Genomic DNA, 11,225 nt, shown 5'->3' with positions numbered 1-11,225 from the left:
ATGGCCCAGCGCCGCCTCACCGACTTCTTCAGCCGCACGAAGGCGGTTACCGGAGCCCCGGTTAAGCGCGGCGGCGGCCGCCGGCTCAAGGCCGCCCTTGCCGGTCCCCCGGTACACCGGGAGGTGGAGGAGGAGGAGGAGGATGGTGCCCCGGTGGGGCTCAGCGCCCACCCGCCGCCGCTGCCCGGCTCGCCGCGTACCCCGGCCCGCGGCGGCGGCGGTTCCCCGGTGGTGCGGGGGCTGGCGGGTAGGAAACGGAGCCGGCGGGAGATGGAAACGGAACCATCGGTCGGGGCCCGGCCCGGGGAGCCGAGCGGGAAGTCGGCGCGGAAGAGGCTGGAGCTGCACCGGGATGCGGAACCGGGACCGCCGGCCGCGGTAGGGAACTGCTGGGGTGGGGGGTGGGCCGCTTCCCCGCGGCTGCGGCCCTAAAACGGGGCGGGGGGGTGGGTAAAACGGGGGCAGCGTCTCCGGAGCAGCCCCCCCAAGGGCTTGATCCCCACCCCAGTGCAGCCATTCCCCCCCAGGGCTTGCCCTTCTTCTCCTGATGCAGACACCCGCCAGGGCTTGCCCCCTGTCCCTAGTGCGGACCCCCCCTATGGCTCCACGCCCCCCCCCAGTGTAAGGCCCTGGTGGGGGGACACACCGGGGAGGGGGTCCCGGTGGGTGGGTTCCCTGCACATCTAACGTTCCTCCGCACTTTTGCAGGCCACCAGCCCCTCGCCTCCGGCCACTGCTCATCCCCTGATGCCACCCTCGCTGGACCTGGCAGCGGACCCCCCGGCCAGCACCACCCACTCCCCCGGCCGGGGACAGGATGGGGGGACACAGCCCGACACAGCCCCCCCAGGGACAACCCGGCGCCTGCAGCAGGTACGGGACAAGCCTGGCTTTCTGCTCCGGTTTTTTGTGTTTCTTGCCAGTGTGCGAGCCCCGCTCTGACCGTGTGCCCCTTCCCCACCCAGGAGGACCTGGCCGGGCTGCGGTGCCGCCTGCGGAGGGTGAAGACGCTGGCCCAGCTAGCCCAGCTGCCACCCATCCCCGCCGGGGCCAGCGCCGACCTGCAGAGCCATCTGGAGCGAGTGCGGCAACTGGAGCTGCGGATCCGTGAGAAGAAAGCGGGAAGCGGAGCCACGCCAGGAGTGCAGCCATCCAGGGACACTGGGGTGGCAGCTCTGGCGGCAGAGGCCGGGTGAGGAGTGGCTTTGGGGATGCAGCCCCAGATTTGAGGGGAAATTGGGGTGTCCCGGTGACTGCTGCAGCCCTCTTCGGCTGCTCAGCCTCACAGTGATTTTGCAGGGGTCTTCCCACCCCAGTGAGAGGGGTGTGGGAGCTCTGTGGGTGCGCTGGCGGGCCCCGCTGCATGCAAAGGGCTTCTCTGAGGGTAGTCCAAGCCACCCTGACTCTGCCATGAGCGTCGGGGCATCGATGTCCCCAGGATGGGTGATGTGACCCAGGTACTGGCACACGTTGCTCAGATAAGGGTTTGGGGATGGGGGGGTGGAGAGGGGTCTGGGGTGGGCACGCGGCTCCTGGGCTCTGAGGTCAGCCCTGTTGGCAGTGGGACCCCCGTTCTGGCTGGTCTCTGTCCCTGGCTGCACCCTTGGTGCCGTCCCAGGACCGTGTTCGCTATGCCTGGTGGCTGTTGTGTGCGGGGGACCCTGACCCCTCTCCTTTCCCGGCAGCGAGAAGGCCCCCGCGTACCAGCGGTTCCACACCCTCGCGCAGGACCAGCCCCCGGGGCTCACGCTGCCCTACAAGTTCAAGGTGCTGGCGGAGATGTTCCGCAGCGTGGACACCATCGCCGGGATGCTCTTCAACCGTGCTGAGACCATCACCTTTGCGAAGGTCAAGCAGGGGGTGCAGGACATGATGCGCAAGTAAGTCGGCAGCAGCGGGCAGCCCATTTTGGGGTCCCAGCTGAAGCTGTCGGGCCCAATGCCCCGGTGTCAGCCCTTGGGGTTCCTGACCTCTCCGGGTCCTGTTGCAGGCAGTTTGAGGAGCGGCACGTGGGGCAGATCAAAGCGGTATACCCCACCTCGTACAGGCTGCGCCAGGAGAAGAACATCCCTACCTTTGGCAACAGCGTCAAGAAGTCTGACTACCAGCTCACGCTGGAGCCGGTGCTGGGGGAAGGTATGTATAGCCTGAGGGGGAGCCCCCAAGAGCTGGGGTGCGCTTGGTCCTGGCTGGAATCCCTGAATCCCCAGGGATGCTCTCTGCTCAGTTCATTAGATAATCATCTGACGCAGAAGGGCCTGAGCGTGTTGGAAGGGGAAAACACTTTTGGGACAAGTGGGAGGATGATGGGGCGGTGATTCTGGCAGCGACTCGGCCCCACGGTCGGGCTCTGATCCTGTCCTTCCCAAGGCTCTCGAGGTTTGGGCCCCGTCGCGGTGTTGCCGCGCTTTGCCTTGATGCCGCAGGTGATGCTTGTGTCTCTCTCCTTGCAGAGGAGAAGGTGGATGGCCGCCCGCACTTGTCGGCGTCGCGCTTGCTGGAGCGCAGGAAGGAGTTCAACCGCAACCTGGTGAACATTGTCAAGCAGCACCACAAGGTGAGGACCCTCCCCTGCTCCGGCACCCTCCGCTTTTGGGGTCTGGGGTTGCCCTAGTCGCTATCTAGAGAATCAGTGGAAAGAGCGGGCTGGGATCCAGGCTGAAGGACATCGCTGGTTCCTGTGGGATGCTCTTGGCAGGCAGGTGTGGGTGGGGAGGATGGCAAATGGAATCTCTCCTGGCTCTGAATTTCCTCCAAGCCAGCTGCCATGTGTTGCCAAGCCGCACTGGGAGCGCGGGGCAGTGGCCAGCTCCCCCGTACCTGGCCCGCAGGTGCTGTGACGCAGCTCTCGCCCCTCTCCAGGCATTCCTGGCTGCCCTCACCCCTCCCATGGTGGTGCCGGAGGAGAAACTGACCCGCTGGCATCCCCGCTTCAAAGTGGACGAGGTGCCGGACATCAGCCCGGCGGAGCTGCCGCGGCCACCCCAGGAGGACAGGCTTACCACGGCTCAGGAGGTGCTGAGCACGGCGCGGGGGATGCTGACCCCCAAGGTGAGTCAGGACCAGGGTCTGGCTCCGTCTGCAGCTGGCAGATGTCAAACCAGCCGGCTCTGTGGGAAGATGTTACCGGATAGGGCTCGGGAAGGATTGTTTCAGAGCCACAGGACTCAGAGCACCGTAAGATGTAGGCAGGTGGGAATGCAAGCCTGGCTGTTACCGCTGCAGGTTGTGGTGTAGGGCTGGTTTCAAGCTAGAGGAGCCGTCAGGAGTGACTTTGGGGCTGGGAGAAGAGATGAAGCACCCCAAAACTGTCCTCTGCGTGGCAGGGATGGGTCAGATGTACTGGGCTGCAGGGTGGTGGCGGGGGCGGTGGAGGGGAAATTTCTCCTTCCTCCAGCACAAGCGACTCCCAGCTGTAACCCAACTCCTCCTCCCTCTTCCACATGAGCAGATGGAAAAAGCTCTTGCCAACCTGGCCTTGAGAACCGCTGAAGCCGGTGCGGGGGAACTGGTGGTTTCCAAAGCACCGTCCCCTGCCAGCACCTCCAGCGCTCTGAAAGGGGTGTCCCAGGCTCTGCTCGAGAGGGTGAGTAATTCGGTCCTGGCCGTAACGCCAGTGCCGGGAGGGGGGACATGACCTGCCTGTGTCTCACCCCATCTTCTCTGCTCCCCAAGATCCGGGCGAAGGAGGCACAGAAGCTACAGGCGCTGATGACACGGGACCCGCAGCAGGAGGAGCGGCTCGCCATGCTGGGGCGGCTGCCGGCCATGGCCCGCATCTTGCGCAACGTCTTCGTGGCCGAGAAGAAGCAGGCGCTGACCATGGAGGTGGCTTGTGCCCGCATGGCTGACAGCTACGATGCACAGATGCCTCCTGGTAGGAAAGCGAGGAGGGGGGAATCTCATGGGCGTGGAAGGGTCTTTGCAGGAGGAAGGGGCTGGGGGGGGAGCTGAGCTCTGACCCGGCGGCTTGTCGCTCCTTTTCGCAGGTGAGATGGAGAAACACTTGCGCCTCTTCGCAGAGCTGCTGCCCGACTGGGTGGGGATCCACGCCATTAGGACGGATACCTATATCAAACTGGACAAAGGGAAGGACCTCGGCCTCGTCACGGAGAGGCTCACCAAGGCGGCAAAGGAGGCAGAAGCCCTCTGAGCCCCCCCAGGGTCGAGGCTTCCCCTGTGTAATCTCCTCTAAATGTAGCAACGACCGTGCTCTGCGATCTGGTGTGGGCTGATGGGAGGCTCATCCTCAAGGATGTCTGAGGAAGAGCAAAACGCCTTAATTTAACGAATTTCTCTGCCACGGTCCATGAGGACCGTAGCTCCCTTAACCCTTGAGCTGAAGGCAGGCAGTCCTGTGTCCTGGGGTGAGGATGCCAGCAGTGAAGAGGAGCTAGTAACCTCTTCTCGGCTTTGCTGTGTTCTCCTGGTTTGATACGGGAGGTTTCTTCCATTAACTGGGTCCTGGTGGGGTGGAAGCAGGACTGGGCAGGGTGAGAGGGTGACAGGCAGGAAGGACTGAGAGAAGAAGTCACAAATTGATGTTTTTGGAGCTCTGGGCCTTGTTCTGTTTTTAAGGGAGGGAAATCGCATCTCCAGTGCTCGCTGGAAACAACTACAGGACTTGTCAAAACATATTTGTATTAAATGTTTTAAATATAGCTGACTTGTGTTAACACAGTGCTCTTCCTCCGTGAGCTGCCTGTCTGTGCCGCGTTAGCACCGTGGTTCTCCATGGCAATTGGCGTCGGCCGGCACACGCAGGGAAGGGCTGGGTCGTCATCCAGCTCCTGGAGAAAGACTTACTGGAAAAAGTGAGCGTGGGTTTGCAGGGAACTGAATGCAGCTTTTGTAAATAGGGACTGTGGAGCAGCTCCCACGGGGACAGGAGCAGGCAGGGCTGGGGGTGGGTGTGGGGGGGCTTTTTCCCTGGGGAAAGCCCAGGTCACTTGGCTGAAGTGGCTCGGGAAGAGGGACAAAGAGGGTGCCGATTGCTGCAGAGGTGCTGGCCTGGCCCAGCGCCCAGGTCAGGTCAGCTCTTGCTGCAGGACGGGCAGCGTGGGTGCAAGGGAGGAGGTGGGACCTGCCCCTGCCCGGTGTCACGTCGGGCATGCCTCGCATCGCTTTCCGAGCCAGACTCGGCTGGTTTTAGCATGGGGCATGGAGGACTTGCACAGAAAGGGGACTGCCCTTCATCCACGCTGGTCCAGGGAAGCTTCCGCACCTAAAGCGTCGCTCTCGGAGGCTGGCAGCACTGGAGATCCCTGTAGTGCTGCCCTAGGGAGCAGGCAGGCTCTCCTCCTCTTCCTCCTCCAGGACCCTGCTTGCCATCCTGCAGGCCAGCTGGCCGGCACTGCTGGCCGGAGGTAACCCTTTTTTCCAGGGAGGAAGGTTTAAACCCAGCCCAGAGGCTGGAGGGAGGCACAGGGCTGGGGTTCAAGGCTGGGCTCTGGGCGCAGGCTGGGCTATCGGCCATGCTCAATGGCGCAGCGGAGAGGAGCCGGTTTCGGCAGCCTGGCAAGCACACGTGTGCCCCATGAGAGATTGCAGCGAGCTCCTGTTCTGCTGCTTGGGACAAAAACCTTCCTCCTGCCTGGAAGCCACCCCTGCACAGCCTTGTCTCTACAAGCAAATTACATCAATGGTTGCTTGCAGCCCGGCCGACGTGAAGGCACCGTCCCCTGGTTCCCTGATGTCACCCCTTGGCCCCGCACGCAGCCAGCTCTGGCACTGGCAGGGCTTTACGCTCGCTTCCACAGCGTGCAGCTGCTTTCCACGGCTCTTTGGGGTGGAACTAATTTTTCCCTTCTCTACCTCGCAGCAGGGACCCTCTCCTCGTGCCAAGTATGCGTGCGAGGCGCTGCCTCCCTTGGCTCTGCGCAGGGGCTGGCTGTGAAAACAAGTGCCCTGGGGTAGGTTTCTCCCGGGGGAATGGTGTTTCTCAGCACAAACCGAGCAGCCACTGAAGTGGCTTTTCAGGAAACGGTGATAAAAATAGCTGTAATAGCCCTTAAAAGTGTAAGGGCAGGGTCTGTGGCATCCCTACGCGCTGGCTGGGGAAGGTGAGCTGAGCTGCGGGGGCTCGATCGATACTCCCACCAGCGCTGGGCACTTCTACTGCAATCCAGCAGGACCAGCCTGAGTACCCCCCTCCAGCTAGAGGTTGGTGCCAGGCACAAAGAAAAGATACCTGAACTGCTCAGTTCTGGCAAGCGATTCCTTCCAAGCATTTGGGGTGACAAGGGGAGATCGTGCCACAGCCTTGCTCTCCACTGACAGCCTGGGTTTGGAGGAAGACACTCACAAGGGTAATTAATGGCTTCAGCTACTGCAAGAACAGCTCTGAGACAGTTTAGAAAAAATAAAAGTAAGTCAACATTTATTTTACCAGTGAGTTTAGCCCCTGCTACGCCAGGGACACAGTCCCTAATGTTTGCAGGCATGTGAAAGTTTTGGCACACGAGGTTTTAGCTGCTCCTGTGACCAAACTGAACCATGCTATAGGGAGCATCTCCAAAGCCCACGTCATCCATCACACAACCTGAGTGCGACTGCCAGAGCTCGGCTGCAAGCCTTAACACCTTTTCTTTCTTTCTTGTGGCCTTATCTGACACCAAACATACCAAGAAGAATGGGCTCCAAACTGGCATTGTCCTTTCAACGTCCTGATGCCCCAAGAACACAGCAGGGAGGAGTCACATAGCAGTAAGTGGGGAATTTGTGCTAAACAAAAGCTGCCAGGCATGGCTGGACTGCAGGCTTTGGTAGGTGCTAGTGCTGCTGGACAGAAGGCAGGTAAACAGCCCTGAGCATGTGCACGGGCCCCCTTCCTCACTGCCTGTCGCCCAGCTGTGTACTACTTCTCGTGATGTAGATTGCTCCTAGTTTTCTGAAGTCCGCTGCTAAGAACTACCCTGCACCAGGGGAAGGCAGACGGCTTCCTACAACAGAGACCTTCAGCTTCTCGCAGTCTCAAGGGAAGGAGACCACGAGCCAAGCTGCAAGCTGACATGGTGCTCGAGCTCATCTAGACCAGCAACCTCCATTGCGTTGGCAGTGGCTGCCTCCTGATTTCAGGATACACGGCTGGGCAGTCACTTAATTCTCCTTAACAAGCACTACCTTATTGTAAGAGCAACCTGTTCTGGTTTGAGCAACAGCAGAGAGCAACCAGACCATCCTCTGAGGTCAAATACAGAGGGATTTATCCCTTAGACAAATAATCACTTTTTGCCCATCTTCCATGTTTCTTTGGCAAACTTCTAATGGGTTCCTAGGAGGCTGACTGGGCACAGCTCGACCGAAAGGGAATGCTGGGCCCACTAAGCTATCAGACCTCTCCTGCCTCAGCAGCAGTATTTTCACTTTGGTCTCCTAAAAGAAAAATACTCAGTGAAGCTGCATCTTGGTCTCCATCCCCCAAACCAATCAGGCTGTTCTTTCTTCCCAAAAGGATGAACTCCAAAAAGGATCCTTACACTCAACACACCTTAATCTGTGGCTTGGAAAATAAATAGGACTTACAATTGTATAGCATCTGGCCAGGATCAAAATTTTAGATTCCCCGCCCCTGCCCACCCCCCTGTGACAACAAGAGTCACCGAATAAAGCCCCAAACTTGTGCACAGCTCAGGGCGTGCATTTCCTTCTCCCTCCTCCTCGTCAGTCATACTGCAGCAGAGAGTAGAAAGGGATGGATTTGAGCTTTTCTGACCCTTTCAGGAATTTTAACTCTATGACCACCAGGCACTCCAGGACTTCAGCCTTCAGCCTCTTCATCAGCTCACAGGCTGCACACATGGTACCTGCAGGACACAGAGGTTGAGCAGAAACATTGTCACTCGAGGAGCAGTGCCGAGGTAAGCTTCAAACCCCACAGCCATGCCGCCTGCTGCTACCAACGCATGCATACGTGGGTTACACATGCTCTAACGCCATCTGCTTCTCTCACCTCCAGTTGCAAGCAAGTCATCTACAATAACTACTTTTTGTCCCGGTTCCACAGCATCACTCTGGATTTCAAGTTCAGCCTGCAGGGTGGAAAGAGTAGCTTCATTTTAGTCTTGTCTTACAGAGAAACACTTCACATGGTGGAATGCAGACAAGTCTTCAGCGAGACCAACCTTAACACTCAGCACCTAAAACCCCCCAAAACCACATACTCCAGCTATAGGGGAGTGCCATGGAAATATATAGTGGGTTAGGTGATTGCTGGGCCAACCCTCTGGCACATCAAGATCCTGAACATTCATCAAGTGAGTTACGGTCCCACTGTGAAACCATATCCCAAAGCAGTTCTCCAGTGAGGAAAATCTCCTGTAATGCACTGGGCTGGAGCGCTCTGCCTTGACAGCACCTCCAAGCCTGATCCAAACTGTCACAGGCACGTCCTGTGTCAGATGAACTTGTCCCATGCAAGGGTTGGCCCAAACAATCCTCATAAATAATGCCTAGGTTTGGTGTTTCTGCTGCCAGTCCCTGGCTGCTGTTAGTTACCAGCGGTAGCGTGTTATTAGGCTTATACCTCTGCTCTTTAATCTGAGAGGCTGCGGTGTTACGAGGCGAGCGCTTGTGTTTTGAAGCCGTGCAATAAAGGCATTTACTTATAGCACTTACTGAAAGAGTGGGAAACACACTCCATGTCCATGCCCCTGAATTCAAGCCAAAGAAAGCAATTTAGCGCCAAGTCTTATCATTCCCCCCCCCCCCCGGCCAAAAATCACAGCGCAGATCGCCAACACAAACCGCATGTCTGCGGCTCGGGGAGGGAGCCGCCATGCCGGGGCACGGTGAAGCTCAGTGCCGCTTCTGAAGCTTGTGCGATGCCAGACTGCCCGTGGCATCAGCACTGGCTGTGAAACCCAGGTTGGGGACCCCTCCGCTGGTTTTATCACCCCGTCCCCTCGCTGACACCCCCCAGCCCTACATCAAGAAGGCTGGAAACCCTCTTCTCCTCCCTGGCCATTACCTTGCCATACTCAAGGTCGTAGGAGACAGACTCGGTCGGACCGGGAAGCTTCCCCTTTTTCCGTACCAGCACGAAGCCGATCCCCAGTCTCTGAGCCAGAGAGGGGCCTATGAGGAAGCCACGGGAGTCCAGGCCTGGGGGGAACAGAGCAGCACGAATACTCAGAACAGAGCCATTCGACTGGGGGTGTCTTTGCACAATACCCCAGGTTTATCCTCCTGTGTTTGGGGGGTGTGGGGGGGTGTCTCTAGAAGCAGTTTGCTCTTACAATCATTTCTGTGGGTTGAAAACACACACCACACTCCTGCGCTGCCTGTGCTCACCCAGATGTGCTGCTGATGGGCTTCGGGGCACCGCATCGATCCCCCCATCTGCCCATTTTGCCTCCCCTCTAGCTCTCGTTCTTAGAGATAAGCTCAGCAAAACCCCGCTATCAGTTTGGCCACACAACCAGGGACTTTGTACCGCCGGGGGACAGACTTCAGTTATCATGAGGCACTTGGACCGGGTTTGGTCTAGACTCCTTGACCTTTGGGCTATCGTCCAGCCCAAGCACTGCCTTCCTAAGCACCTTCATTCTCAGCCTCTTTCATAGGTGTGCTGCGACACATTATCGCCACAAAGGCTGTTTCTCTTGGCTTGAAAAGGCCCCCTGAGAAGGAAAACGTGCTGGAACAGGGTCTGCCTGCCGCGAGGACCGCGCGAGACCTTACACGCACGGCAGGCTTTCTGTACTCCCCGACTCGTTTTTTAACGATGAAAGCGATGAATTACGAAATTGGCACCGAAGCGTCATCAGGTGGCGTTTGCCAGATCCAAACCCAGTATTTCGGGAAACTACAGGAGCAGGTTAAGGGTATAACCTGTCCCGGTGCTGGCCAATATTTGAGCGATTACAGTGTCCAAGGGGTACAGGGTTTGCTGCCCCATTAGCAGAGGAGTCTCCCCACGCCTCCTGCCCGGGCATCCTGAGGACACACACGGTGCTCTGACTTCAGAGACCTTTCAGCCAACACTCACCTGCGATAAAGTCGATTTGGGGGAAAGACGCCCTCAAATGATCTTCCAGAAGATCAAGCAAAGCCCTGAAAGCTGCAGGATCCTTCAGCAAAGGGCTGATATCGCTGCAAAGAGAGGGAGAACAGTTAGCACCTTGCTCCTAAGCCCAGGGGAAGCGGGTTCTGCCCGGAGCAGGCAAGGGGAAGGATGGGCAGCGGGGGGGGACGCTGGCAGCAAACCCCCCCCGTCCCCCCGTCCCTCCCCCGGGCTCCGCTCCATCCCCGGCCTGGCCCCATCCCGGTCCGTACCGGAAAAGCACGCCGGGCACCGGGAAGTCAGGGAAGGAGCGCAACCGTTCGCGGACGAGCCGCAGCCGTTCCTGGGTCATGGCGGCCCCGGCTTTGCGCATCCCGGCAGCGCCGCGCACAGCCCGGCGAGGCGGGGCGAGGGCGGCTCTAGGCCGGCGGGAACGGCCGCACGGAGCGACGGTACCGCGGGGCGTGGGGGAAGCTCTGGGGCTTCGGGGTGCGGGGACCCGAGCCCCGGTGCGTGGAGCTCTGGTACCCCGGGGCACAGAGCCCCGATCCCCCAGGGCACAGAGCCCCAGTCCCCCAGTGCATGGAGCTCCGATCCCCCAGTGCACAGAGCCCCAGTCCCCCCAGTGCATGGAGCTCTGGTACCCCGGGGCACAGAGCCCCGATCCCCCAGGGCACAGAGCCCCAGTCCCCCCAGTGCATGGAGCTCTGGTACCCCGGGGCACAGAGCCCTGATCCCATAGTGCACAGAGCCCCAGTCCCCCCAGTGCATGGAGCTCCGATCCCCCAGTGCACAGAGCCCCAATCCCCCCCGTGCACGAAGCCCTGCTACCCCAGAGCACGGAGCTCTGGCATCCTGGTGCAGGGAGCCCAGGTATCCCAGCACACAGCACCCCGGTACCTGGGTGCACACTGCACGGACACCTGCAGTGCACAGTGCTCTGTACCCTGCTGCAGAGAGCCTGGGTGACCCCGCTGCGTGGAGCCCCAGTTTCCCCTCTGAAGAGCGTTCTGGTACCTGCAGTGTGTGGAGCCGTATTTCCCCCGCTGTATGAAGCCCTCGGACCCTGCCTTGCCCCAGCCAGATTGGGAAAGGGGTCCCGTGCCCAGGGGTTACACTTTCACCCCCCTTCACCCCTGGCCTGCACCGCGCATAGATAGCAAGCTTGTTAGGACTAAACTATTTCCTACTTTTCTGTCCCTCATCACCTCTTATGAACCCC

At 59.5% G+C, this 11,225-nt stretch overlaps 3 protein-coding genes across 10 annotated transcripts in view; 1 reads left to right on the top strand and 2 right to left on the bottom strand.

Annotated features, from left to right (window-relative positions):
* On the top strand, positions 1-4,153 carry CDT1 (chromatin licensing and DNA replication factor 1). The gene is given in 10 exon segments (XM_010579708.1): positions 1-378; positions 709-873; positions 966-1,199; positions 1,690-1,880; positions 1,991-2,136; positions 2,454-2,557; positions 2,863-3,051; positions 3,452-3,586; positions 3,676-3,877; positions 3,990-4,153. Coding segments are annotated over 10 exon segments (1,908 nt in total).
* A 3,391-nt stretch (positions 4,154-7,544) lies between these two features.
* On the bottom strand, positions 7,545-10,355 carry APRT (adenine phosphoribosyltransferase). The gene is made up of 5 exons (XM_010579576.1): positions 10,276-10,355; positions 9,989-10,092; positions 8,969-9,102; positions 7,952-8,030; positions 7,545-7,805 (listed from the first exon to the last, which is right to left on the bottom strand). The coding sequence occupies exons 1-5, from the start codon at positions 10,353-10,355 to the stop codon at positions 7,663-7,665; spliced, it is 540 nt and encodes a 179-aa protein (XP_010577878.1). The 3' UTR covers positions 7,545-7,662.
* GALNS (galactosamine (N-acetyl)-6-sulfatase) overlaps positions 10,010-11,225 on the bottom strand; it is a 55,537-nt gene continuing 54,321 nt past the window's right edge. For all 8 annotated transcript variants that reach the window (XM_010579577.1, XM_010579578.1, XM_010579579.1 and 5 more), the window contains one exon: positions 10,010-10,092. The gene's annotated coding sequence lies outside the window, so the exon portion shown is untranslated. The remainder of the gene's footprint in view (positions 10,093-11,225) is intronic.

This window comes from Haliaeetus leucocephalus, unplaced genomic scaffold, assembly GCF_000737465.1.
Source record: "Haliaeetus leucocephalus isolate CR32 unplaced genomic scaffold, Haliaeetus_leucocephalus-4.0 Scaffold668, whole genome shotgun sequence".
Taxonomy (NCBI): Eukaryota; Metazoa; Chordata; class Aves; order Accipitriformes; family Accipitridae; genus Haliaeetus; species Haliaeetus leucocephalus.
The sequence above is the reverse complement of the archived record's forward strand: the minus strand, read 5'-3'. Positions and strand labels throughout refer to the sequence as shown.